General features: G+C 39.0%; 1 protein-coding gene across 2 annotated transcripts in view; it reads right to left on the bottom strand.

Annotated features, from left to right (window-relative positions):
- The window catches only part of ALG6 (ALG6 alpha-1,3-glucosyltransferase), a 58069-nt gene extending 36015 nt beyond the window's left edge, over window positions 1–22054 (bottom strand). The window contains exons 1-3 of one of the 2 annotated variants that reach the window (XM_070786424.1): window positions 21938–22054; window positions 18952–19228; window positions 856–940 (exon numbers count right to left, since the gene is read on the bottom strand). In XM_070786424.1, the coding sequence (XP_070642525.1) occupies window positions 856–940; window positions 18952–19033 (167 nt within the window). In that variant the 5' untranslated portion in view covers window positions 19034–19228; window positions 21938–22054. Of the gene's footprint in view, window positions 1–855; window positions 941–5219; window positions 5256–18951; window positions 19229–21937 lie in introns of those variants that run through there. The other variant, XM_070786425.1, reaches the window with a different exon arrangement.
- Window positions 22055–27032: the final 4978 nt, after the last annotated feature.

The raw sequence follows: 27032 nt of genomic DNA on the forward strand, positions 1-27032 counted from the left end.
ACCTGTTAATAGAGAGTTCAATGTGAAGTTCTTATATATAACTCTCTTTCATAAAGGAGTTAAATAAAAGCAGTGACCAAAGCAATCAAGAGAATGATAAAAACAGTTTGTACAACCAGGTTTAATCAAATAATCTACCAGGCACATAATAAGTAAAAAAAGAATACTATCATCAATTATCAGAACATGTTCAACAAAAATGGCAATGCACAGATTTTTTGAAGACATAACTACAGCTAACATTTATTGAGAGCTCATTACACTTCAGGCACTGGTGTAAGTGCTTTAAGTGAATCATTTTATTCAGTCTTCACAATAGCCCAGTGAAATATGTATTCTATTATTTCTATTCTGTGAGTGATAAAACTGTGGCAGAGACAGTTAAATAACTTGCCAAAGCTCACACTGCCAGTAAAGAATACAGGCTCCGTCTGAACACTAACACACACACATACACAGGCAGTCTGACTCAAACATCTACATTCTTCATCACTAAGCTACTGCTTCTTTACATCTCATACGTTCCTAACAGAGAAACTTTGAGGAACCGCCAAAAGAAATATTCTAAGCCCATAAACTTTCACAGTTTATATCCTCAGGAGCTTTCATGGCATACAGTGTCCTATCCTTAAAGTTCTAGTTTTGTATCATATTCCAGCTGGTAGTTGAGTATATGGTAACTTTCAGGGGGATAAAATTTCAAAATGAGCTGACAATATACAGGGTAACATATGTGACTTCAGTAAATAGGAAGAGGATGCTAAAGATGAAGAAACAGAGTATTTTCCTTTTAAGTAATTTCAAATAATCTACATTAACTGACTGATAATAAAATCAAGTTAAAATTATCCATACCATTGTTTGATGGGTAAATTAAAAGTAATCTCTTGCCAGTGTCTCTGAGCTTCATAATCACCAAACATAGGGGGCTTTCCAGCACCTAAAATAATAAGGAAAACAAAGCAAAATAAATTTATACTTCAATTATCATTGTCTTACGGCAATCACATTCAAGGAATGAGGAAGGGCAGACACTGAGGTTACAACTGGGATAATGTTAGGGGAGCGCATGAAGCTGAGTGGGAACCAATAGGTGTTCACTGCAGAGCACTCACCTTGTGAGCTCCACTGCCTTCCTTTGCCCTAATAAACAAAACAGAACTTCCTGTCCCACTGTCAGCTACATAAGCTTTTTAAATTAGCATTTTCTGTTTAAAAGAAAGCCAATTTGTGTTTATTTTCAACTCCCCTCCCCAGTATTTAGAGTATATAAGTACCTCCCTTAACACAATCAATATAAATTTCCCAAAGTTGCTTGTAAATTGGAATTTTGTAACTCCAGTTCACTGAAAGACTCAGTATTTTTCTTAAATGGTAAAAAATTCTATAAAGCAAAGAATCTTTAAAAAAAAAAAATATATATATATATATATATATACTTTAGTATACTAGTGATTTTATTTCCTCATGAAAATTTTCTAAACTATAAAGATAGTATAGATAGAAGAAAAGGACACAGAAGTGACTTCAAAAGTCAGAGATGAGGTCTGAATTGTGGCCCTGCTAGCACACTGAGTGACACTGTGTCCCGGAGCAAATGACCTTAGCTCTCTAAGCCTCAGCACATTAAAAACAGAATCAATACTATCACACCTAAAGGACTGCTGGAATAAAGAAGATAATGAACATAAAATGCTCTGTGTAGTACCTGGTACACATAAACATTCAATAAATATTAACACTAATTAGGTTTCTTTTATTTTTATTTTTTTTGGCCATGCCGTGCAGCATGTGGGATCTTAGTTCTCGACCAGGGATGGAACCCACACCCTATGGGCTAGAAGCACCCAGTCTTGACCACTAGACCACCAGGGAAATCCTTTACTTAGTTTTTAATTAGCCAGTTGATAATACTAATCACAAGATATCCAAGTTTATTTTTACTTCATGAGAAACACTGTAAACTATACTGTCCAATAAGTATCATAAAACAATTGTAATAACATATGTCTATAATTTACAAAGAGCTTTTATAAACTAACTATAATAACTTAAGGTCAAGTATAGAACCAAAAACCAAAGACATTGATTACGTCAGGGTTTGATGTCAAATGAATTATATTAAAAACTGCCAGTTTATAGTTAACTTCTAAATTGCAAATAAGGGATAATAGATCTTTAATAACTATCAATAGACAGTGTCTACTACATGCCAAATACAACAATGAAGTAGGGATTATTATCATCCCCAGTTCATAGCTGGCAAACTGGAAACAGGGTCACCGAGGTAATGAGTAGCACAGTCTGGTCTGGAACCCAGGCAGACCGGCTCCGTAATTCATGTTCCTAGCTCCTGTTGTGTATTGCCTCACAACTTGGTTAAGTTGTTGCCTCAACAACTAGGTTCTTAACCCTAAATCATTTTACATGACATAAAGGTAATTCCACTTAGTAAATAGTAAACAAACCACTCTTTAGCTAGCAGTTGATTACAAAATTTTATGAGAAAGCCCGAATAGGTACAGTACAGACACAGGTTTCTCAATCAGCAAGTAAAAAAATCACATGTAGTCATATATTCATTAATCCATTGGGAAGGTGTACCACACTGGTGAAGGACATATTATCACTTTTTACTCTAACCCAGATATTCTCTAGCTTTGAAACACAACATTAAGTAGATTTTTTGCATTTTAACAGCCATATTATACCACTATTCCTTAAATGCTAACATCTCCACCAAGGAGATACTCCCTATAATCATGGGGAAAGCAGATTAACATCTCCAAAGGGTATACACAGTGAGTGACTGCCACAAAGAACTGCCCACAGTAGAGACACATGGATACACACACAAAAACCTACCCCTGTCTCTCTCTCTTGGAAAGTACTATGTCTTGTTCATTTTTGCTTTCTCCGGATGTAACTGCACCTAGCAGATTCTCTGTGAATGATGATGTAGCAAGGATGTCAATATTATCAATATAACAAGGATTTTAAGTTAAAAAAGATTTGAAATTTTGAGTCTCTGATTTTCCACTTACTAAATGTGCAACACTAAGCAGTTTGTGACAGACCAATTAATTACACCAAGGCTACTTTAACACAATGCCCATACATTGGTTCCTGCCTCAAAACATCTTTAAGTTACTATCTGACATTTTGAAATTCCAAGCCTCCGTTCATGCTGCTTACTCTCTCTCCCTATTCATATAACTCTTGTTTCAACTCATATCCAACGTTTAAGAACCAGCTCAACTGCCAAATTCGCCACAAAACCTTCAGGCATAAATTAAAAGCACACTGATCATTAATTATTGACTTCTCAGAACGGCAAACTATAGACATCGTACTTATGTAGATATATAATATGGTTAGGTAGCATCACTGACTCAATAGACATGAATTAGAGCAAACTCCAGGAGAGAGTGAAGGACAGGGAAGCCTGGTGTGCTGCAGTCCATGGGGTCGCAGAGTTGGACATGACTTAGTGACTGAACAACAACAATATATTTTAAGCATTACTCATCAAACCTCTATATTATTGTTTTATTATTCAAACAAGTGGTGAAATACTTATTTTCCTTACATGAGGCCAGGGATTCTCAGTGTGATTACGGAAAAAGAATTATTAGCAACTTCAGTAGTGAAAACATTTCTAAGTACTTAAGAGCAAAATAAAGTGCCAAGAACTTTAGATGTAATTCATTTGATCCTCAACCTATGATTTTATCAGCATTTTACTAATGAAGAGACTAAAACTCTGAAATTTTAAAATAACTTGTGCACCGTCACACAGTAAGACACAGTAACATTCAAACTCACAGGTGTTTAATCTCATTGCCTGAGTCCTTGTCAGAGCAGAAATGATTTGAATATATATAGAATCATGAGTTGAATAAGAAATAGAAGACAAGAGACATTACAAAAAATTAACACCAAAGGAAGTGTATCAATTGTTTAGTGAACTGAAAACCTGTTACCACAATATCTCAGAGCATTATCTCCTCCTTTTGTTTAACAAACAGCATATAAAAAAAGCAGAAATCAAAATAGGTAAGTAAAGCAGGTTTTTAAAAAGGAAAAAAATTGACTTCTCATGATACTTATGTTTTCAGTATCATATATTTGGTCACATGATTATACTATTTTCTAATAGCGACCTAAATGAGAATTTTAGTTCCAATGGACACAGAATGTGATTTTTCCAGAGTTCAAAGGAAACATATTGTGAGACATACAGTATATACTTTCAATTAAAACTTGCTCCATTAACTGAACAGAATGGGAAATTAACCTACAATTTTTTAAAAAAAGGAAAATAATTCCCCAATGAATTAACTGCATCCTTGCATGTGCATTTTATAGATGTACGTATGTACGCTGGTGGGTATGCTTCTCTTTTTAAGCATACAGCTACTGTCTATAGGAAGATAGGAATTGACTTTTATTGTTTGTTTTTCTTTGCTTTTTGGTCCACTGGGATAATAAAAGTCATAGAGAATCTTAAGTAATTTCCTATACCTGAAAAAATCCAACTATCTAGATTTTCTGAAATTGCTCTAGACTTGTGGTCAATGTGGAGGAATTTACTACCATTCTCTAACAAATAGAAGAATGGATAATGACTCTCTTTAGGGTTGAGAAACAAGTTTCTATCCAGAGTCTGACCTACTTCAATAAATTCAGCTGACACTGGCTATGAAATTAGTACTTAAGTTTTTAAAACTGCTAAAGTGCCCTTAAAGCAACCCAGAAGGACAACCCAACTGCACCTAAGGGAGCTTCACTTGGGAAGGGCAAAAAGGATTCCTTCTACTGTGATTAATTCTACAAATTCATTTACATGAAATTCAGAATTACATAAAGAAAACATATTAATGTACATTTACAAAGCTCCAATTTTGTCTCATTCTTAGGAAAATGAGCTTAAGCACCACTTAAATGTTCATTTTATTAATTGCTGAATTGTTCAGAATTATGTAGAATTTAAAAAACAAGTAGTTTCTTTGATAACAATATGTACTAATTGCCTTTACATTGAAATTTTAAACATGCTAAGAGAAGAGAATATGGCTAAAATTTTCCCTAATAATTCCTTTTATATTTCCCAGTGAGTAAGAAGAAACATTACAAATAACAATGGGTAAGCGGAGAGAAAGTATACAGTATGTGCATCTCCAAAGAAGAAATAATGGCCGAATACTAAGCAAGCTCACCTGGGTTTCCCCGCTCCAGGGTTTCCTAATTACGATCTGAAGCAAAACGAAAGCAAACTAAAATAAGCACGTTAAAAACAAACTATAATCAAAAAAGTATTTCAATTATAGAGGGAAAAAAATCTCAACAGAATCACAGACGTTACACTCTTAAGTAATTCTCCCAATCTCCAATAAAACAGAAGTTTGTCACATGCGAATATTGTTAACACTCTTTACGACAGAGTTGGGAACTCGGACAGATTAACCATTTTGGCATTTCTATTTTTCTCATCTGAAAAATGATTTAAAAAAAATGTAACAACCACCTACAAAAGATGCTACAAATATTTCCATTTACAGTAATAATACTCTTCTTACAGAGTAATCCAAAAGTACTTTTGTTGGCTTTCTTAGAAGACAGTTTAAGAGTAAGGTTTAACTTTTTTTGAAGTACAGTTGATTTACAATGTTGTGTAGTTTCAGGTGTACAACAAAGAGATTCAGCTATACATACATATATATCTACTTTTCCAGATTCTTTTTCCTTATATTCAAGATATTGAATATAGTTTCCTGTGCTATAAAGTATGGCCTTATTTATTATCTATTTTATACATCAGATCAGATCAGTCGCTTAGTCATGTCCGACTCTTTGCGACCCCATGAATCGCAGCAGCCAGGCCTCGCTGTCCATCACCAACTCCTGGAGTTCACTCAGACTCATGTCCATCGAGTCAGTGATGCCATCCACCCATCTCATCCTCTGTCGTCCCCTTCTCCTCTTGCCCCCAATCCCTCCCAGCATCAGGGTCTTTTCCAATAGTCAATTCTTCGCATGAGGTGGCCAAAGTACTGGAGTTTCAGCTTTAGCATCATTCCTTCCAAAGAAATCCCAGGGCTGATCTCCTTCAGAATAGACTGGTTGGATCTCCTTGCAGTCCAAAGGATTCTCAAGAGTCTTCTCCAACACCACAGTTCAAAAGCATCAATTCTTCGGCACTCAGCCTTCTTCACAGTCCAACTCTCACATCCATACATGACCACAGGAAAAACCATAGCCTTGACTAGACGAACCTTTGTTGGCAAAGTAATGTCTCTGCTTTTCAATATGCTATCTAGGTTGGTCATAACTTTCCTTCCAAGGAGTAAGTGTCTTTTAATTTCATGGCTGCAGTCACCATCTGTAGTGATTTTGGAGCCCAGAAAAATAAAGTCTGACACTGTTTCCACTGTTTCCCCATCTATTTGCCATGAAGTGATGGGACCAGATGCCATGATCTTCGTTTTCTGAATGTTGAGCTTTAAGCCAACTTTTTCACTCTCCACTTTCACTTTCATCAAGAGGCTTTTGAGTTCCTCTTCACTTTCTGCCATAAGGGTGGTGTCATCTGCATATCTGAGGTTATTGATATTTCTCCCGGAAATCTTGATTCCAGCTTGGGTTTCTTCCAGTCCAGCGTTTCTCATGATGTACTCTGCATATAAGTTGAATAAACAGGGTGACAATACACAGCCTTGATGAACTCCTTTTCCTATTTGGAACCAGTCTGCTGTTCCATGTCCAATTCTAACTGTTGCTTCCTGACCTGCATACAAATTTCTCAAGAGGCAGATCAGGTGGTCTGGTATTCCCGTCTCTTTCAGAATTTTCCACAGTTTATTGTGATCCACATAGTCAAAGGCTTTGGCATAGTAGTACATATATGTTATCCCCAACCTTCTGAGTATCCCTCCACCCTTTCCCCTTTGGTAACTGTAAATTTGTTTTCTGTGTCTGAGAGTCTGTGAGTTTTTAAATAAGTTCATTTTGATTCCACATATATATGATATCACATGATATGTCTTACGTATTTCCAAAGACAACTTTTAATTGGGTTTTTCCTTAGTCCTCCATAACCCATTCCAGCTACCAAGTAACTCCCTCCTTCCATTCACTAACAAAGCTCCTAAAAGTTGCTGTCTACTTATTAATTCCAGTCATTTGTGGTCTGATAATTAGGAGGCTCACGATGGCCTCCTAGTGATCCTCTATTTTAAATTTTCATTCTATTTGACATGTCTAAAATTTGACAGTTAGCTAGTCCTTATTTTTTAAAATTCCCTGATTTCCTGGCTTCCAGGATAGTAACTTCTCTAGGCTCTAATCCTACATCGTTTCTTCTCAGTCACCTTTAATCATTTCCCCTTCTCCATGGTTAAATCTGTTTTCTCAGTGGTTAAATCTGTTTTCCTCTTGCAATTACAGACACTCCCAACTCTGTGGCTTCAACCATCATCTGTATCGACCTTTTGTAAACATCAAAATAACCTGTGGGTCTTTCAAAAACACCAATGAAACTAATTTCCTGCAACATGGCAGAAACAGAAAGTCAGAAAAAACGCCTCCAGTATAGGAAAAGTACATATTTTTAAATTATTTATTTTATATGTTATACATATACAATTTTAATGTATGGCTGAATTAGCAGCAAAATAATAGAATTCTTTAGAGTCCAGAAACAAACAAACAACAAAAAAAAGGATAGACCCAGAAGAGTAAGCATTTGTCCTGAGGGTATCCAAACATCTTTAAGTGGCCACTACCCAAGGTACTGACCAGCTCAATGCCATGAGTAAGGAAGTAAAGCTTTGTACTTGAACAGACAGGAATTCAGTGTCAGAAAAACCTCTACTAGAATAAACCTTTGACGAGATGGTGAAGATAATATTTATCTCTAGGTTGGCTCTTAGTAGTACATGAAAAAAGAAGTCTCCCCAAAATTCCTAACCATATGCCGACACTCACCCTGTTTGGGACCTGAATTCATGTGAAGTATATGCCAAAGAAATCTTGAGATGAGAATCTGATTTGACTTTTGCTAAAAGTGCCCAGGTACCTGGCAGGAAGCAACACAAACCCTCTGTGAAAAAATACACAGTAAACTCAGGCCTCAAAGAATTTCCACAAGATATAAGTACTAGGTAATATGAGCTCACAATTCAAAAAAATCACTAACCTCATGAAGAAACAAAGTACTATGAGCAAGAGTCATCAGAAACAAACTATGAAATCAGACGGCAGAAACTGGAATTTTCTGATAGGTAATATAAAATAAGCATGGTTAGTCTATTTAAAGACAAAACAGAACATACTGAGAGTATGCTGAGGAACAAGAGATGATCAGAAAGATCAAGAAGATACAAATAGGAAACAAGCAGAAGTTGTGGAAATTAAAAACATAATAGCTGAAATCTGAAAACTCAATAGACAAGTAAAAAAACAGATCAAACACAATTAGAAAAGTAAAAATTAGGAAGACAGATCTGATGATTATAAAGAAAGCAGTGTGAAGACACGGTAAGATGCTAAATAAAAGCAATTATAAAGTAGAGGAAAGAATGAAAAGACCCAACATATATCTAATAAGACTTTGCACAGGGAGATTAGAAATGAGAGAGAAGTATTTGAAGAGATAACAAAATTATTCTCTGCTATACCACCTACACTTGGCACAGAGTGAGTGACCAACACATATCTGTTGAATGATTAAAAGAACAAAGATATAACATATTTCTACCCGAGTTCTATAAGAAAGAAAAAGAATGAGAAGGGACAATGGCTGAGCATTTTCTCAAGAAACAGAAGGTACAACTCCCTAGAGAGAGAAATCAAAAATCCTAAGAGGATAAATTCTTTAATATTCACATGTAGATATACCACAGTGCAACTGCAGCAAGAAAGAAAAGACATACCATCTACTAAGGAAAGACAATTAAAGTGACAGCTGATGTCTGAACATCAGCAACAGAAACTAGAAAACAATGAAAGATTTTTGAAGTATTGATATTAAGAGAAAATAACTGTCAATACAGAATTCAATACCCATAAAAACTTCACAACAAAGAGGAAAATGTATTTTCAGTCAAAAATGGAGTTTGCCAACAACAGGCTCTCAAAAAAACTCTTCTGAAGATGTACCTCAGGAAGAAAGAAAAGGATCTCAAAGAAAGATATACTATGTAAGACGGACAAACAAAGAAAATGAGGGTAAACCTAAGAAATATTAATTATATAAAGCAACAGTGACTAACACCTAAAATCATGAAAGAAATAAAATCTTGGGCAATAATACCATTTTAATTTGAGGCAGGAAGTAAATATTTGTAACTATAGTTAAAATGTTTCTAAGGCCCTAGCATTGTTCAAGACAGCATTATAGATTTTGTTAAGCTAATGAGTAAGTCCTGAAAGGACAAAATAAAGTATAGCCTCCAAGTCAGGAAGAGAGACAAAATGGAATTAGGGAAGGGAATTGGTTAGACAGATTTGAATCACAGGGATTCAGAGGTAGAGGGTAAAAGAATAGAAAAAGATATATCAAGCAAAAAATAAGCTAAAGAAAACTAGTAAAGCAATATTAATTTTAGAGAAAACAGACTTTAAGACAAAAGCATTACCGTAAATAAACAAGGATATGACAGTGATGTCATAAAATTCAACTCACAAGGAAAAAAATTCTAAATCACCTAATTATACTGATTCAAAATATTCAAAAGGAAATTGACAAAACTACAAAAAGAAACTGCCACTCTCTCAATAACTGGTAGATCAATTTGGCAAAAATCAGTAAGAATATAAAAAAAACTGCATCAGAACATTGAGTAAATGGGTATATGCAGATTATTGAACTGGAGAATATATACATATTAAGCACACAGAGCATTTAAAAAAATTGATCACATACTAGCCCAAGTTTCAACACATTTCAAAGAATTAGTCCCATACATAAAGACTCTCTTTCTGTTGTTATTTTCTACTATACAATTAAATTTAAAATATCAAAGAGATCATTGTTAAAGCCTAAATATTTAAAAATTTTTAAATATACTTTCAAATTATTCATGAGTCAAAGCAAAATCACAATAGAAAGTACAAAATATTACCTCTAGGGTGGTACTTGAAAGAAAATGTATAGCCTAAATGACTTAATTAGAAAGAAATGACTGAAACTTAATAAGCTAAAGCATGTGCTAAACAGCTAATGTAAGAATAAAGCCAAGCATACTACTGAGAGGATAAGAAAAGCTCAAATTAATTTTTTGAAAACACTAATAAAATCAATAAATGTCTAGTAAGGCTGATTTTTTTAAATGAATCAACATAAACCATATCTGAAATGAAAAAGGAACCATAACTAGTTATACAGGAAAGATATAAAAAGTAAGAAAACATAATAATTTATATCAATATATTTTATTTTTTATTTTAATTTTTATTGGAGAATAGTTGATTTACCGTGTTGTATTACTTTCTGTTGCATAGCAAAGTGAATAAGTTATACATATACATATATATATATCCACTTTTTTAGATTCTTTTTCCATATAGGTTATTACAGAGTATTGAATAGAGTCCCCTAAGCTATACAGTAGGTCCTCAATAGTTCTCTCTTTTATATATAGTAGAGTGTATATGTCAACCCCTGTCTCCCAATTTATCCCTCTCCGTCTAGTCAAGGCTATGGTTTTTCCAGTGGTCATGTATGGATGTGAGAGTTGGACCATAAAGAAAGTTGAACACAGAATTAATGCTTTTGAACTGTGGGGTTGGAGAAGACTCTTGAAAGTCCCTTGGACTGCAAGGAGATCCAACAGCCCATCCTAAAGGAGATCAGTCCTAGGTGTTCATTGGAGGGACTGTTGTTGAAGCTGAAACTCCAATACTTTGGCCACCTGATGCGAAGAGCTGACTCATTTGAAAAGACCTTGATGCTGGGAAAGACTGAGGGCAGGAGGAGAAGGGGACGACAGAGGATGAGATGGTTGGATGGTATCACCAACACAATGGACATGGGTTTGGGTGGACTCCGGGAATTGGTGATGGACAGGGAGGCCTGGTGTGCTGTGGTTCATGGGGTCGCAAAGAGTCGGACACAACTGAGCGACTGAACTGAACTGAACTGAATGACACATTTTGGGGCTTCCCTGATAGCTCAGTTGGTAAAGAATCCGCCTGCAATGCAGGAGACCCCAGTTTGATTCCTAGTTCGGGAAGATCCCCTAGGGAAGGAACAGGCTACCCACTCCAGTATTCCTGGGCTTCCCTTGTGGCTCAGCTGGTAAAGAATCACCTGCAATGCGTGAGACTGGGGTTCAATCCCTGGATTGGGAAGATCCCCTGGAAAAGGGAAAGTCTATCCACTCCAGTAGTCCATGGGGTCACAAAGAATCAGACACCACTGAGCAACTTTCACAACACATTTTAAAACTCAGTTGAAATGGGCAAATTCTTAGAAAAATATAAATTATAAAATAAATCAAAAAGAAACAGAAAGCCCAAATGTTCTATAACCATTAAGGAAGTTAAATCACTGAACATTTTCCCACAAAGAGAATTTTAGACCCAAAGAGTTTTTTTAGCAAGTTCTAGCCAAGCATTTAAACTACAGACAATTCCATGGGACTTCCCTGGTGTTTCCACAGGACTGTACTTCCACTGCAGTGGGGCACAGGTTCAATCCCTAGTCAGGAAACTAGAACCCTACAAGCCACATGGCACAGCCAAAAAAATAATAAATGAATCACAAACAATTTCAATTCTGAATACTATTCCCGATTGTAGGAAAAGAGGGTATGCGCCCTAATTCATTTTATGTGGCTCCTTGATAAATTTGACAAAGGAATTTCAAAAAGTAAAACTGTAAGCCAATTTTATTTGTGAGCATGGATGATAAAATCATAAATAATTAATAAGCCAATCTGCAATATACTTTTTAAAAAAGGTACTATATCACAAATAGAGTTATGCCAGGAATGCAAGGTTGGTTCAATGCTAGAAAGAACAAATGATAAATTAAAAGCACCTGTTAAATTTAAGAACAAGATAAAGATGCCTGAATCATTACTTCAACACTGTAATAAACTACTAGAATTAAGAAGACAAGAAAAAAGAAAGAAAAAGGATAGGGAGTAAAAAAGAGGAAATAATACTCTAATTCACAGATCACTTTTTTTTAACACAGAAGTTTCAAAACATGGGCTTCCCTTGTGGCTCAGCTAGTAAAGAATCCACCTGCAATGTGGGAGTCCTGGGTTCGATCCCTGGGTTGGGATGATCCCCTGGAAAAGGGAAAGGCTACCCACTCCAATATTCTGGCCTGGAGAATTCCAGGGACTATATAGTCCATTGGGTCACAAAGAGTCAGACATGACTGAGCAACTTTCACTTCACTTTAAAACATACTTCAGATAAATTATCATTTTTGGAAGGTTGCCAAATATTAACAAATCAACCACATTTTCATTCCCCTGAAACAGACATTTAGATAAGCAATTTTTTAAAAGATACTATCTACAATGGGGAGGGAAAAAATATATAGGATATCTAGCAATACACCTAAGAAAAGATAAGTAAAACTTTCATGTAGAAAACTATAAAATTTCGTTGAAAAACATTAAAGATTTAAATAACTGGAGAAACATACCATCTTAATGAATTAGAAGCCTTACTATGTTAATGATTGCCAATTCACCCAAATTAATCAATGGTATAGTATATAACTCCAATTAAAATCCAAACAGAGTTTTTCATAGGACTTTAACAATCTGATTTTTTAAAAAAACATATACGAGGAATTCCCTGATGGTCCAGTGAGTAAAGACTTGGCACTTTCACTGCTGTGGCTCCGGTTCAATCCCTGGTATTGGGAACTAAGACCCCACAGAGCAGAGTCAAAGCAGTGACTATGGAATAAAATATTTTTGAGTTACAGTTGTCATTTATCAGTTGTCTCATTTTCCATTTGTAAATTAGAAATAATACCTATCTTCAGTGGTTGTGATATTAAGGAAAGTACTCAATGTCTAGCATTTGGTAAATACTTAGAAAATAGTAACTCTACCTCTATTATTATGATTGTCTCATTTGTCTCTTTACATCCAACTTTCTTCCTACAATCATTTTTCATGATAATAATAAAATAGTAAAAAATAAGTTATTTTTCTACAACACAGCTAACTACATAGCCAAATCTCCAGCCATGCCTCCCTATCCTTTCTTTCCTTCTTTTTATGCTATCTAATACCAAATACTTTCTGTGAGTATGGATTCACTGTGTCTGCCCTCTGATGCCTTCTTGCAACACCTACCATCTTACTTGGGTTTCTCTTACCTTGGGTGTGGGGTATCTCTTCATGGCTGCTACCAGCAAAGTGCAGCCGCTGCTCCTTACCTTGGAAGAGGGGTATCTCCTCACCGCCACCCTTCCTTACCACAGCCTTGTCTAACTCAATGAAAATAAGCCATGCCCGTGGGGCCACCCAAGACGGGCGGGTCATGGTGGAAAGATCTGACAGGATGTGGTCCACTGGAGAAGGGAATGGCAAACCACTTCAGTATTGCCTTGAGAATCCCATGAACAGTATGAAAAGGCAAAATGATAGGATACTGAAAGAGGAACTCCCCAGATCAGTAGGGGCCCAATATGCTACTGGAGATCAGTGGAGAAATAATTCCAGAAAGAATGAAGGGATGGAGCCAAAGCAAAAAGAATACCCAGCTGTGGATGTGACTGGTGAAAGAAGCAAGGTCCGAAGCTGTAAAGAGCAATATTGCATAGGAACCTGGAATGTCAGGTCCATGAATCAAGGCAAAATCGAAGTGGTCAAACAAAAGATGGCAAGAGTGAATGTCAACATTCTAGGAATCAGCAAACTCAAATGGACTGGAATGGGTGAATTTAACTCAGATGACCATTATACCTACTACTGCGGGCAGGAATCCCTCAGAAGAAATGGAGTAGCCATCACGGTCAACAAAAGAGTCTGAAATGCAGTACTTGGATGCAATCTCAAAAATGACAGAATGATCTCTGTTCGTTTCCAAGGCAAACCATTCAATATCACAGTAATCCAAGTCTATGCCCCAACCAGTAATGCTGAGGAAGCTGAAGTTGAACGGTTCTAGGAAGACCTACAAGACCTTTTAGAACTAACACCCAAAACAGATGTCCTTTTCATTATAGGGGACTGGAATGCAAAAGTAGAAGTCAAGAAACACCTGGAGTAACAGGCAAATTTGGCCTTGGAATACAGAATGAAGCAGGGCAAAGACTAATAGAGTTTTGCCAAGAGAATGCACTGGTCATAGCAAACACCCACTTCCAACAACACAAGAGAAGACTCTACACATGGACATCACCAGATGGTCAACACCGAAATCAGATTGATTATATTCTTTGCAGCCAAAGATGGAGAAGCTCTATACAGTCAACAAAAACAAGACCAGGAGCTGACTGTGGCTCAGATCATGAACTCCTTATTACCAAATTAGACTTAAATTGGTGAAAGTAGGGAAAACCACTACACCATTCAAGTATGATCTTAATCAAATCCCTTATGATTATACAGTGGAAGTGAGAAATAGATATAAGGGCCTAGATCTGATAGATAGAGTGCCGGATGAACTATGAAATGAGGTTCGTGACACTGTACAGGAGACAGGGATCAAGACCATTCCCATGGAAAAGAAATGCAAAAAAGCAAAATGGCTGTCTGGGGAGGCCATACAAATAGCTGTGAAAAGAAGAGAAGCAAAAAGCAAAGGAGAAAAGGAAAGATATAAGCATCTGAATGCAGAGTTCCAAAGAATAGCAAGAAGAGATAAGAAAGCCTTCCTCAGTGATCAGTGCAAAGAAATAGAGGAAAACAACAGAATGGGAAAGACGAGAGATCTCTTCAAGAAAATTAGAGGTACCAAGGGAACATTTCATCCAAAGATGGGCTTGATAAAGGACAGAAATGGTATGGACCTAACAGAAGCAGAAGATATTAAGAAGAGGTGGCAAGAATACACAGAAGAACTGTACAAAAAGATCTTCACGACCCAGATAATCACGACGGTGTGATCACTCACCTAGAACCAGATATCCTGGAATGTGAAGTCAAGTGGGCCTTAGAAAGCATCACTACGAACAAAGCTAGTGGAGGTAATGGAATTCCAGTTGAGCTATTTCAAATCCTGAAAGATGATGCTGTGAAAGTGGTGCACTCAATATGCCAGCAAATTTGGAAAACTCAGCAGTGGCCACAGGACTGGAAAAGGTCACTTTTCATTCCAATCCCAAAGAAAGGCAATGCCAAAGAATGCTCAAACTACCGCACAATTGCACTCATCTCACATGCTAGTAAAGTAATGCTCAAAATTCTCCAAGCCAGGCTTCAGCAATACATGAACTGTAAACTTCCTGATGTTCAAGCTGGATTTAGAAAAGGCAGAGGAACCAGAGATCAAATTGCCAACATCCCCTGGATCATGGAAAAGCAAGAGAGTTCCAGAAAAACATCTATTTCTGCTTTATTGACTATTGCAAAGCCTTTGACTGTGTGGGTCACAATAAACTGTGGAAAATTCTGAAAGAGATGGGAATACCAGACCACCTCACCTGCCTCTTAAAAAATCTGTATGCAGGTCAGGAAGCAACAGTTAGAACTGGACATGGAACAACAGACTGGTTCCAAATAGGAAAAGGAGTACGTCAAGGATGTATGTTATCACCCTGCTTATTTAACTTATATGCAGAGGACATCATGAGAAACGCTGGACTGGAAGAAACACAAGCTGGAATCAAGACTGCCGGGAGAAATATCAGTAACCTCAGATATGCAGATGATACCACCCTTATGGCAGAAAGTGAAGAGGAACTCAAAAGCCTCTTGATGAAAGTGAAAGTAGAGAGTGAAAAAGTTGGCTTAAAGCTCAACATTCAGAAAACGAAGATCATGGCATCCGGTCCCATCACTTGATGGGAAATAGATGGGGAAACAGTGGAAACAGTGTCAGACTTTATTTGTCTGGGCTCCAAAATCACTGCAAATGGTGACTGCAGCCATGAAATTAAAAGACACTTACTCCTTGGAAGGAAAGTTATGACCAACCTAGATAGCACATTCAAAAGCAGAGACATTACTTTGCCAACAAAGTTTCGTCTAGTCAAGGCTATGGTTTTTCCAGTGGTCATGTATGTATGTGAGAGTTGGACTGTGAAGAAGGCTGAGTGCCGAAGAATTGATGCTTTTGAACTGTGGTGTTGGAGAAGACTCTTGAGAATCCTTTGGACTGCAAGGAGATCCAACCAGTCCATTCTGAAGGAGATCAGCCCTGGGATTTCTTTGGAGGGAATGATGCTGAAGCTGAAACTCCAGTACTTTGGCCACCTCATGCGAAGAGTTGACTCATTAGAAAAGACTCTGATGCTGGGAAGGACTGGGGGCAGGAGGAGAAGGGGACGACAGAGGATGAGATGGCTGGATGGTATCACTGACTCGATGGATGTGAGTCTGAGTGAACTCTGGGAGTTGGTGATGGACAGGGAGGCCTGGCGTGCTGCGATTCATGGGGTCGCGAAGAGTCAGACACGACTGAGTGACTGAACTGAATACCAAATACTTACAACCATGGTCTCATGCCACGTACCGTATCTCTGCACATGTTCTACTGTCTAGAATACGTTCCCCATTTTATTTGCGTAGCAAATTCCAACTTATCTTTCAAACCTTGAATTCAAACGCCATCCTGTGAAAAGTTTTCTGCAGTGCATCCTGATCATTTTCTATGTTAACACGGAAACTCACACTTCAACATTTAATTATCACATTGTATTGTGACTCAAAATTCTCCAAGCCAGGCTTCAACAATACGTGAACCATGAACTTCCTGATGTTCAAGCTGGTTTTAGAAAAGGCAGAGGAACCAGAGATCAAATTGCCAACATCCGCTGGATCACTGAAAAAGCAAGAGAATTCCAGAAAAACATCTACTTCTGTTTTATTGACTATGCCAAAGCCTTTGACTGTGTGGACAACAACAAACTGGAAAATTCTGAAAGAGATGGGAATACCAGACCACCTGATCTGCCTCTGTGTTCAGATCAGGAAGCAACAGTTAGAACTGGATAGCGAACAACAGACTGGTTCCAAACAGGAAAAGGAGTCCGTCAAGGCTGTATATTGTCACCCTGCTTATTTAACTTATATGCAGAGTACATCATGAGAAACGCTGGGCTGGAGGAATCACAAGCTGGAATCAAGACTGCCGGGAGAAATATCAATAACCTCTGACATTCAGATGACACCACCCTTATGGCAGAAAGCAAAGAAGAACTAAAGAGCTTCTTGATGAAAGTAAAAGAGGAGAGAGAAAAAGTTGGCTTAAAGTTCAACATTCAGAAAACTAAGATCATGGCATCTGGTCCCATCACTTCATGGCAAATAGATGGGGAAACAGTGGAAACAGTGACAGACTTTATTTTGGGGGGCTCCAAAATCACTGCAGGTGGTAACTGCAGCCATGAAATTAAAAGATGCTTGCTCCTTGAAAGAACAGTTATGACCAACCTAGACAGCATATTAAAAAGCAGAGACATTACTTTGCCAACAAAGGTCTGGCTATTCAAGGCTATGGTTTTTTCAGTAGTCATGTATGGATGTGAGAGTTAAGACTATAAAGAAAGCTGAGTGCCAAAGAATTGATGCTTTTGAACTGTGGTGTTGGAGAAGACTCTTGAGAGTCCCTTGGACTGCAAGGAGATCATACCAGTCCATCCTAAAGGAAATTAGTCCTGAATATTCACTGGAAGGATTGATGCTGAAGCTGAAACTCCAATACTTTGGCCACCTAATGCGAAGAACTGATTCATTTGAAAAGACCCTGATGCTGCAAAAGATTGAAGGCAGGAGGAGAAGGGGATGACAGAGGATGAGATGGTGTAGATGGCATCACCTACTCGAAGGACGTCAGTTTGAGTAAACTCCGGGAGTTGGTGATGGACAGGGAGGCCTGGTATGCTGCACTCCACTATGGGGTTGCAAAGAGTTGGACACAACTGAGCGACTGAACTGAAGTGATTGTGACTACTTATCTACTAAAATGGAGACCCCTTTAAGTATTAGATATTCACCTTAAATTTCTAGCCCTTAGCATAGTGCCTGGATAGGAGAAGTATTAAATAAATACTCACAAGGTTAAATTTAATCCCACCCCCAATCTCCAGGACCAGACTCCATTAATCCCACCCCCACTCCATTTCTCTCACATCATTCTCAATCTTATTCTCCACTGCTGTCTTCCTTTCAAGGTAGTAATATGCCTTCTCTACCCTGGGCTTTCCAGGTGGCATTAGTGGTAAAGAACCTGCCTGCCAATGCAGGAGACGTAACAGACTCAGGTTTGATCCCTGGGTCAGGAGGATCCCCTGGAGGAGGACATGGCAACCTATTCCAGTATCTTTGTCTGGAGAATTCAATGGACAGAGGAGCCTGGCAGGCTACAGTCTATAGCATCGCAAAGAGTCAGACACAAGTGAAGGAACTTAGCATGCATATAAAAGCCTTCTCTACCCTAAACAAACAAAAAAGCCTTCTTTGATTCAGCTCCCTCTTTGAAATACTAGCTCATTTCTCTCTTCAACAGCTAAGAGATAACTGTTTCTCAATTTGTCTTCTTCCCAGTTAGAATACATCTTTCTTTTCTCATATTACAAACCTGTGCTTCTATTTAGCTCTTATACAAATTCTATTTATTAGCCTTAGATGTTTAAGTGCCTTTTCTTGACTACACTAATAAAACCTGAAATTCTTCTCTGTCTCGGTCAGAAAACTATAAACTGTTACCAAAAACAAAAAACCTCAAAAAACAGACAAAAAAAAAAAAAAAAAAACCAGACAAAAAGAAAGATTCAAAAAAAATTCACCTATTAAATGAAAAATGTGTTACCTGAGTAAGAATTAAGAGAAACTGTCCACCGTACTGTTAGTCCTAGTAAGACTGCAGCTGTCATCAAGTACCATTTCTCCATATTTTTTCTTCGAATTCAGGAAGAGGAAAAAAATACAGGAATACTAATACAGGAATACTTTTAACATGCAGTCAATCACTTCTTTTCTTGATCAGAGAAATATTATCAATTATTTGGAATTAGGAGTTTGAGAGGATTTTAATTGATGCTTCGTTTCCAGTTAAACATTGATTTTTATCTCTAGGAAGAAGTAGCCTGCAGGGAAAACAAAAAAAGATACCAAGATTTAGCTGAGCATAGTGCCCAAACAACAAACATTAAACCAAAGAGAAAGACGGAGAAATGGGGGAAGGGGACAGTCAAAGAAAACAGATAATTTTAAGTTCCTTATTCCTAGTCCTCCAGGCAGGAAATGAACCTCAAAAGATTAGCTCTCCGGGACTTCCCTGGTGGTCCAGTGGTTAAGAGTCCATGCTCTCAATGCAGGGAATTCGAGTTTGATCCCTGGTCCTTGGGAACTAAGATTCCATGTGCCAATCGGTGAGGCCAAAAATAAAATAAAGGAAATTTAGAGAAACTAGGACTTGCTAGATTAGAAAATAAAACAGTTTCATACTCAAAAGATTAATCAATTAATTAATTCAGGCAATTCCCTCATGGTCTAGTGGTGAGGGCTCCATGCTTTCATTGCCAAGGGTACAGGTTCAATCCCTGGTCAGGAATTAAGAACCCACAAGCTATGCAGTGCTAAAATTTAGGGGAAAATTGGCACATTTAAAAGTATTTTTCTTACTTAAAAATAGCAAGGAACAACTCTAGAATTAATAAGTCTAGCATCTCAGTAAGTTAGAATGACTCGAAGCATTTAATAAGGCTATGTGAATGTATTATTCAAATTTTATTTATACAAATTCCCTTTTTCTTTCCTCCCTCTTACTGCATCCACCTTTGATCATTTCATTGATCACAAGATATTCTACAAGAGGCAAGGGAGGAGGAAAAATGAAAATAAATCAGTTTCTCACATTGATTCCAGGTTTGACACAGTTTATGGGCCATTATAAACTTTTCAAATCCTTTTTGTGTGTGTGTGTGTGTATGTGTAATAAAGTTTTATTAAAGTATAAAGGAGACAGAGAAAGCTTCTGACATAGGCATCAGAAGGGGGCAGAAAGAGTACCCTCAAATCCTTTTCTAATCCAACTCAAAAAGCCCCTTTTAACGTGTTGCACTATATATTCCAGAATTGCAACACAACACTCTATTTCCTGCAGAGATATCAAGTTTAAAATTGATTTTACAAATGCTAAGTCCTGGATTTAAAAATCCATAACTTAACTGATATTCCATTGTCGAAATTTTAATCAGTAATACAACCAAGTTAAATGAATTATCCACAGTTCCGGATGATCATATTTAAATAACAAAAATAAGACAAAATAAATGACCCTTAATAATCATAATGAACTTTAAAAAAAAGAATAACAATGCTTAACTAATAATACGCTGATCAAGTTTTTTGTTTGTTTGCTTTCTGGCCTCACCAAAGGGCTTGTGGGATCTCACTTCCCCAACCAGGGACTAAACCCAGGCAATGGCAATGAAAGCCGGAAATCCTAACCATTAGGCCACCAGGGACCTCCCTGATCAAGTTTATTAAGAACACAATGGCGGAACTGCTGACAGATGAAAGGATCATATCCAAAAGATTTAGACAACATCTATGATGGGCCAAATCTAACTCCAGAAATCATTGCAGGGATAATAAATTCAAAGTTCTGCACTTAAACGTCAAAAAAAAAAACCAAAAAACTGCTTGAGTACTGAAAGGGAGGCAACAGATAACAGATCAGCTCTGGATGGACCCAGATGACCCTGATGACCAGTGTTAGATTAAATATTAGGAAAACTTTTCTAACACCTAGAGTTGTCCAAAAATTAAATGAGCTTCTTCTTAAGAAAGGAGTTACTCTTTCAAAGGCTCAAACAAGGACTTCCCTGGTGGTCCAGTGGCTAAAATTCTGCACTCCAGATGCAAGTGACCCAGGTTCGATCCCTGGTCAGGGAACTAGATCCCACATGTTGCCTCCTGATTTAAGTGGTTGTTAAAAGATGTGTTTACTTAATGATAAATCAGTTAAAATTTATGATTTGTGGACAGTATTTTCTTTTACATGTTATAATAAAAGTTACAAAGGAAATAACATTTATTTGTCAACTAGAATATAAGCTCCAAGCAAGCAGGGATCCTCCTATCTTAGCCGCTGCCCAGTTCCCTGCTCATAGAACAAGGCTGGTACAGAGCAGGTAACTCAAAAGTATCTGCTGAATGGAGATCTTCGGGTGAAGAAGGGAGGTACCTAATTGTACTGAGTCCTTTGTGGTTTAAAGATATTATCATATGAAATTCTTAACCGATCTGTTCTCCTAGAACAGTAAAAAGGGTTGTTTTTGTTTTCTGTTTTATTTTACTATTTTTCCTTTCTGTACAACAAAAAGTACAGTAGCTTCCTAACCCATTCTCGCGGGCAGCAGAGAATTCTTCTGTCCCAGTTTACCCAGAGGGTGCGTCTCAGCAGAAAAAATGTCTGTCGTCCACGTCCCAGGGCCAAACTTGTTCCTTTCGGTGAGAAAATGTCCCTCCCCCAGGTGAACAGCACAGCCAGGGAGTGTTGCTATCCCAGGAGAGGACATCTCGCCAAAGAGCCCCCTCTTGGTGTGTCTGCCCCTTTCTCCGGCGGGCCGGACCCTCAGGACCGCAGGAACAAGGGTGCCAAGCTTTCCAGTCCAGGATACCGTCCATGATCACCGCATCCCCCACCCGGCCCCCAGTCGAGCCTGCGGGCGGGACTGAGGAGGCTTCGCTTCCCCAGAGCGGAGCGGAGCCGGGAGCCAGACAGCCAAGCCCCAGGCCCTCCCCCCTCCCTCCAAGCGCCCCAGAATTCCAGGGACCCGGCCTCTTACCCCACCGCTCTCCGAACGTAGGGATTCGCGCCGCAGCAGGTTTCAGGAAGGCGCCTGCGCGCTCGCCCCCGCGGCGAAGAGCCCTGCCGGCCTGCCTTCCGCGTCCGCGTACTCGCGCACCGTCCGCGTGCCCGGAGCGGGAGCGAGCCCGTCGAGCGTGTGGGGAGGGGCGGGGAAAAGGCGCGGAGTGGAGAAGGCGGGCTTCGGAGGCGAAGCACGAGCCGCTGGAATCCGAGAGGCCTGGTGTCTGGGTGAGGCTTGGGGCAGGTGGAAAGCCCCTTGCTCTTCTTTCCTGGGATCGTGGCCAAGGCCTGAGCGGCTGCTTAGTCCACGGATTCCTGTTAGGGGAGCGTCCTGGCGCGCTTCACACAGTGGACAACCCATGGCTAGTCCTCACCAACGAGCAGGAGATCTTCCTCTGGACCTATGCCCTTGAGGAGCCAGAAAGCCAATGGGCTTTACTTTCTTCAGGCTGCATGCCTGCAGAGAAGTAGGTATTAAGCTGGGAAGCCACTTCATGGAGGAAATAGTACTGAACTCCAGGCATCTTCAAGAAACTGTGGGGGATGCTAAAGAACAGCCTTGCCCTCCAGTAGGCATCACACCTTCCCCATCAAGCAGCTTGGACCGCATATTCCCAAACTTGCAAATAATAACCACATTCCCTTACTTTGGTCAGGGAAATGCCCTCATATCCCCCTTCTGAATCCTGCCATTCTGTAAAGCCAGTCCCGCTATAATCCCTGAAAGTAACCACACACCATGAACATGAAAATGTTAGTTGCTCAGTCGGGTCCGACTCTTTGCAACCCCATCAACTATAGCCTGCCAGCCTCCTCTATACATGGAATTCTCTAAGCAAGAACACTGGAGTGGGTAGCCATTCCCTTCTTCAGGGGATCTTGTGGACCCAGAGCTTGAACCTGGGTCTCTGCACTGCAGGCAGATTCTTTACAGTGTGAGCCACTAGGGAAGCCCAGTTTGGCTTTTTGTTCTTCAGTAACTAAGGTTAAGTCATATCCAACTCTTTGCGACTCCATGGACTGCAGCACGCCAGGCTTCCCTGTCCTTCACTATCTTCTGGAGTTTGCTCAAACTCATGTCCATTGAGTCAGTGATGCCATCCAACCATCCTGTTCTTTGTTGCCCCCTTCTCCTCCTGCCCTCAATCTTTCCCAGCATCAGGGTCTTTCCCAATGAGTCAGCTCTTTGCCAGGTGGCCAAAGTATTGGAGCTTCAGCTTTGGCTTTGGCTATGGCTTTATACTGGGGCCACTCACCAATGGAGGAGATGGAGGTTCAGTCCCTGAGTTGGGAAGATCCCCTGGAGAAGGAAATGGCAACCCACTCCAATATTCTTGCCTGGGAGAATCCTATGGACAGAGGAGCCTGGCGGTCTATAATCCATGGGGCTGCAAATATTCGGATACAACAGCAACTAAGCAACAACAACATGGCTTTATAACAAAGGGGCTCTGAACAACTCTCTGGATCATGCTTTCTTCACCTGTGAAATGAGTGAGTGGGCTAGATAAACTTTCAGACCTAAAATTTTATCCTACTATATTTTAAAGACCGTCAGCCCTGGAAATATGAAAAAATATGGCCAAGTGTCTGCCTTCAAAAAATTTTCATTCTCATTGGAAAAGCATAAAAGGATAGAACAGATGCTAAACGTCAGATTACTAGTATATGCATTAAGTACTGTAGGAGTTCAGAGAAGAACATTCATGTAAACTAAAAATTATCAAGAAACACTTTCCCTAGAGAAGTCAGCTGAGCTTTGAAAGAAAGCCTGGGCCAGGAGAATGGGAGTTAAGACTCTTGACAAAGGAATGGTTCAAGCCAAAATTGTGGCAGTTGGGACTTCCTTGTCAAAACTCTGCACTTCTAATGCAGGGGCCTAGGGTTTGATCACATATTGATATTTCAGAAATATCAATATATTGTAAAAGATATATCTTCAAATAATGACAATTGGTATCAGTCTCTTCTTTCTTCCTCCCAACCTGATAGCTTCTGATATAGTATTCAGAGCAAAGTTGGTGCTTAAAATGTTCATTGAATAAATTGTGGAAGGAACTTCAAAACCTCTAATTCACAGCTGAACTGCCCCACCAATGCATCTATATACCTACTCCTGCTCTTTCCCTCCACTAGGTACAAGTTGGTGATACAGTGCTGAGCATAACTGCCTTCCTCCACTAGGTACTGTCACTCTCTGAATGTCCAGTGTCTATACGTAACACTCAGTAAATGAGTTTGGGATGAGGTCATTAGGATTCACTGTCACTGGTATCTTTATAAGACGAGGAAATTTGGCAATGGACATGCCCACATGCAGAGGATAATGTGAAGACATGGAGAGAAGTCTTAAAAGACACCAACGCTGCTGACACCATGATCTCAGACTTCTAGCCTCCAGAGTATGAGAATACACATTTCTGTTGTTTAGGCCACCCAGACTGTGGTTTTCTCTATGGCAGCCCTAACAAACTAGTACACACCTTATCAACAGTACTCTGAATACTCGGAGTAGGCCAATACCCTCACACAAATCATACTTTTATAGTAATTTTCTAGTCCCTTCCCTAGATCACTTCCACCTATTAAGAAAACAAGCCCTTTTCTATATCAGGCCCAGGACTTTCCTCTTCTGTATCAGGCCCAGGACTTCCCTGATTCTAGGTGAAAATCATTCACCTGATCATAGCTGTTCAGGTGGCACTAGTGGTAAAGAACCCACCTGCAATGCAGGAGACACAGGAGATTTGGGTTCGATCCCTGGACAGGAAGATCCCCTGGAGGAGGGCACATCAACCCACTTCAGTATTCTTGCCTGGGGAATCCCATGAACAGAGGAACCTGGCAGCTGCAGTCCACGTGGTTGCAAAGAGTTGGACACGACTGAAGCAACTTAGCACTCACGCACGTTGTTGGAAATAGATTTTTTTTTCTATCTGTATATCTTCCTCAATTGACCCTTACGTGTCATTTCTATTCATCTGAAATCTCCAACATTCATCATACCTTTGTCTCCTCCAGGGATAAGTTCACCTAAGTAGCATAGAGTTAGAGTGAATCTCCAAATTTCCATCTAGCTATTGGCAAAATAGTCTCCTCCTTCATATGCTAAAAGTTGTTCATACCCAATTCACTTCATCATCACAATAACCCTGAAAGAATATTAGAAAGGTATTATTATCCCCTTTGGACACACAAGAAAACTTGACAGCAACATTTCACAAAGTATGTCATTCAGTGGGATAACTACTGTCCAAAAAAAAAAAAAAATGTGAAAAAAGTATGAGAGAACTTCCCTAGGGGTTCAGTGGTTAAGCCTTCATCCTTCCACTGCAGGGGGCGTGGGTTCCATCCCTGGTCAGGAAACTAAGATCTCACATGCAGTGCAACATGCCCAAGAGGTAATAATAATAATTTTTAATAGCATGAGGATGATCTCTTGATACAGAGATAAGTTTGAAAACAATGGGTTACACAAATCTAAAAAGAATTCTTTACTTCAGGTTTTCTCAGAGGCTTTTGTGTGTTATTACATATCAATGTAAAGGAAAGCAGTCCTGAATACTACTCATTGGAAGGACTGATGCTGAAGCTGAAGCTCCAATACTTTGGCCACCTGATATGAAGAATTGACTACATTGGAAAAGATCCTGATGCTGGGAAAGACTGAAGGCAGGAGGAGAAGGGGATGACAGAGGATGAGGCGGTTGGATGGCATCACCAACTCGATGGACATGAGTTCGAACAAGCTTTGGGAGTTGGTGATGGACCTGGAAGCCTGGCGTGCTACAGTCCATGGGGTCACAAAGAGTCGGATACGACTGAGCGACTGAACTGACTGATACATCAATGTTACTATACATCATGACCCTCCAAAAGAATATAGAATTTCAGCTTTGCTGGTGGTCCAGTGGTTGAGAATCTGCCTTGCAATGTAAGGGACACTGTTTCGGTCCCTGATCCAGGAAGATACCACATGCCGCAGGGCAACTAAGCCCATGCACCACAACTACTGAGCCCTGGCTCTAGAGCCCCTGATCTGCAATAAGAGAAGCCACTGCAATGAGAAGCCCTCACACAGCAATTAGAAAGTAGCCTCTGATTGCACAACTAGAGAAAGCCCAAGTGCAGCAACGAAGACCCAATGTAGCCAAAAATAAATAAATAAAAATTTAAAAAAAGTTATCACTAAACTTAAAAAAATATAGAGTTTTCAGACATTAACCATGAAATTCTATCCCCACACTCCATCCCAAATCTAACATTTCATCCTACAGAGTGGTTCATGAATCACACTTGTTGGAAATTCTGGTTAGTGACTTTCGCCTAATTTCTCTAAGAAATACATGTCTTCCGGGTCCATCACCAACTCCCAGAGCTTGTTTGAACTCATGTCCATCAAGTTGGTGATGCCATCCAACCGTCTCATCCTCTGTCATCCCCTTCTCCTCCTGCCTTCAATACAAGAAATAGATGTCAGGACTATACAAACATGAATTTTAGTTACTTTCATTCATTTTCATGTCATTTTCATTTTTTGCACCCCTTAAAAAAAAGACAAAATATTGACATGATGATTGTCCTTAATATGACTATGAACTTTGAAAATTAAGTTAATTATAAAACAAAATTAAATGGGAAAAAATAAATCCCTTGAAACCAGAAATAGAATGAAACAAAAGAACTTAAATGGGTATCCAACTGGTGGCTCAACTACACAGAGAATAACTGTTCCAAATGACTTTTTTTTGGCCATGCCCCATGGCTTGCCAAATCTTAGTTACCTGACCACGGATTGAACCTGACGCCCAGCAGTGGAAGCTCTGAGTCCTAACCACTGGACCACCAGAGAATTCCCTCAAATCACTTTAAAACCCAATAATTTAATGATGTATCCCAAGTGCAATATGCCCTAAGAAAAAAAGATCTGTTAAAAAAAATATAAAATGATTGCTGTGTTGTTGGCATTAGGATTAGTATTATTATTTTAAAAAATGCATGTGTGCTAAGTCACTTCAGCTGTGTCAGACTATTTTTGACGCTAAGGACTGTAGCCTACGAGGCTCCTCTGT

The sequence above is a fragment of the Bos indicus genome, chromosome 3 (genome assembly GCF_029378745.1).
Source record: "Bos indicus isolate NIAB-ARS_2022 breed Sahiwal x Tharparkar chromosome 3, NIAB-ARS_B.indTharparkar_mat_pri_1.0, whole genome shotgun sequence".
In the NCBI taxonomy this organism is placed as follows: Eukaryota; Metazoa; Chordata; class Mammalia; order Artiodactyla; family Bovidae; genus Bos; species Bos indicus.